General features: G+C 42.2%; 1 protein-coding gene across 1 annotated transcript in view; it reads right to left on the reverse strand.

The window, feature by feature from the left end:
- Positions 1–1,649, reverse strand: part of WDR45B (WD repeat domain 45B) — a 30,001-nt gene that overhangs the window by 23,201 nt on the left and 5,151 nt on the right. The window contains exon 2 of the mRNA XM_008586784.1: positions 1,028–1,102. Coding sequence (XP_008585006.1) covers positions 1,028–1,102 — 75 coding nt within the window. The remainder of the gene's footprint in view (positions 1–1,027; positions 1,103–1,649) is intronic.

The raw sequence follows: 1,649 nt of genomic DNA on the forward strand, positions 1-1,649 counted from the left end.
AATGCTTGGCAAGATTCTGAACATCTGAGGGGCCCTGACCATTTTCCTGTATTTTCCCTAAATAAGGTTATGAACCTCAGTTTACAAAATAAATTCCCAAGTATAAAGCACCACTTACTGTTTTACATTTCTAGGGTGGCACATAAGATTCCACCTGAAAAACGGTTTCCAATGTTCCCCCCCCCCAAAAAAAACACTGAAAGTCCCTGATGGAGGATATTAGTTGCTAAAATGGAAAACGCCTGTTTAGTGGAGCACCAGGATGCCATGATGCTCCAGCAGTAACTTCCTCTTACAGATGAGAAACAGTTCTAGCGTCAGAAATTTAACATGTGCACTGAGTAACAACCAAAGCCACAACTGTAGGAAGAAAAAGGGTGTTTCCCATTTTCTGTGATTTATCTGAGATTTGCTCACTTGTTGGCGGTGCTTGATTCTCCTAGCAAGTGAAGACCAGGAGATGCCAAAAGTTACAGAAGAGAAACAAACAAACAAACAAACAAAAACCATAGGAGGAAAAAACAAGTTGAACAAAATTCCACCCATAAATTTAACTTTTTTCCCTGGGAAACAGAAGGACCACCATTATTTTATTTACCAACAGAATTCCTGATTCCAGCTTTTGAAAACTTGTATTTCATGAAAACATAGACTAAGACACTGAAATAAGTAAACAGAAGAAACTATAATTTATTATTACAAATAATATCTTTAAAGTGTTGGTCATTTGTTAAGAGTCCCATATGCTGTAATTAAACCCATCATTTGAATTCTCTACAGTTTTACATTTAACAAGAAAAGAGTGAAAACTGCATGAAATACACACCTTCTTCCAAACTCAGCTAGCAAGGACTGCAGACATAGAGAAAAAGACACAAGAAGTTCTCACCAGTTGATAATTCACTAGTGAAATCAGAGTCAGGCCAACACCCACGTCTGCTGATCATGCCCCTGTATCCCCAGCACAGAGCCCAGCACTTGTAGGGCTGGAAAGGTGAGAAACCAGGAAATGGCAGTTACTCCTTACCTTGTTTCTCTTTTTCTTTTAGTGGATCGGTGTTATAGACTCGGAATCCATTCTCCATCCCACATGCAAAGCATCCTAAAGCAGGGAGTGTGAAAGAGACATATTAATCCCTGGGCCTGCAGTGGGCAAAGCAAGGGGTCTGGAGAAATTGCCATCACTAAGAATTCTTACAGATGCTCAATCCACAAAGACATGATGTGCTCTACGTCACCCCTACTCTCTTCACAGAAACTTAATTACGTAACATGCCCTTACCGGCAGGACATTTTCAGTTTGTCATTTAGCATGAAAAGGAACTTTTGGAGTTGCTCACACTCACTTCCCCACTGCAGGGTCCTTCTGTGACATTCCTGTAGACCAGGGTTCCTCTTGAACACTTCATTGCAATGAGAAGAACTCACTGGCTACCTTGAGCCAGTCTGCCATTGAGCATTTCCCCTAACACCTGCCTCTCACTAACACTCACCCCTGGTCTCCCATTCAGGAAGCACACTTCCTGACTGCTGTGTGTCAGGCACCATGCCAGGTCCTGGAGAGGAAGCAATAAACAAGAAAATCTACGTCTAGTGGAGGACAGCCACAAGGCAGGTGATCTGGAGAGTGGGAACACACCAGGTTAGGG

Source organism: Galeopterus variegatus, unplaced genomic scaffold (genome assembly GCF_000696425.1).
Source record: "Galeopterus variegatus unplaced genomic scaffold, G_variegatus-3.0.2 Scaffold4118, whole genome shotgun sequence".
In the NCBI taxonomy this organism is placed as follows: Eukaryota; Metazoa; Chordata; class Mammalia; order Dermoptera; family Cynocephalidae; genus Galeopterus; species Galeopterus variegatus.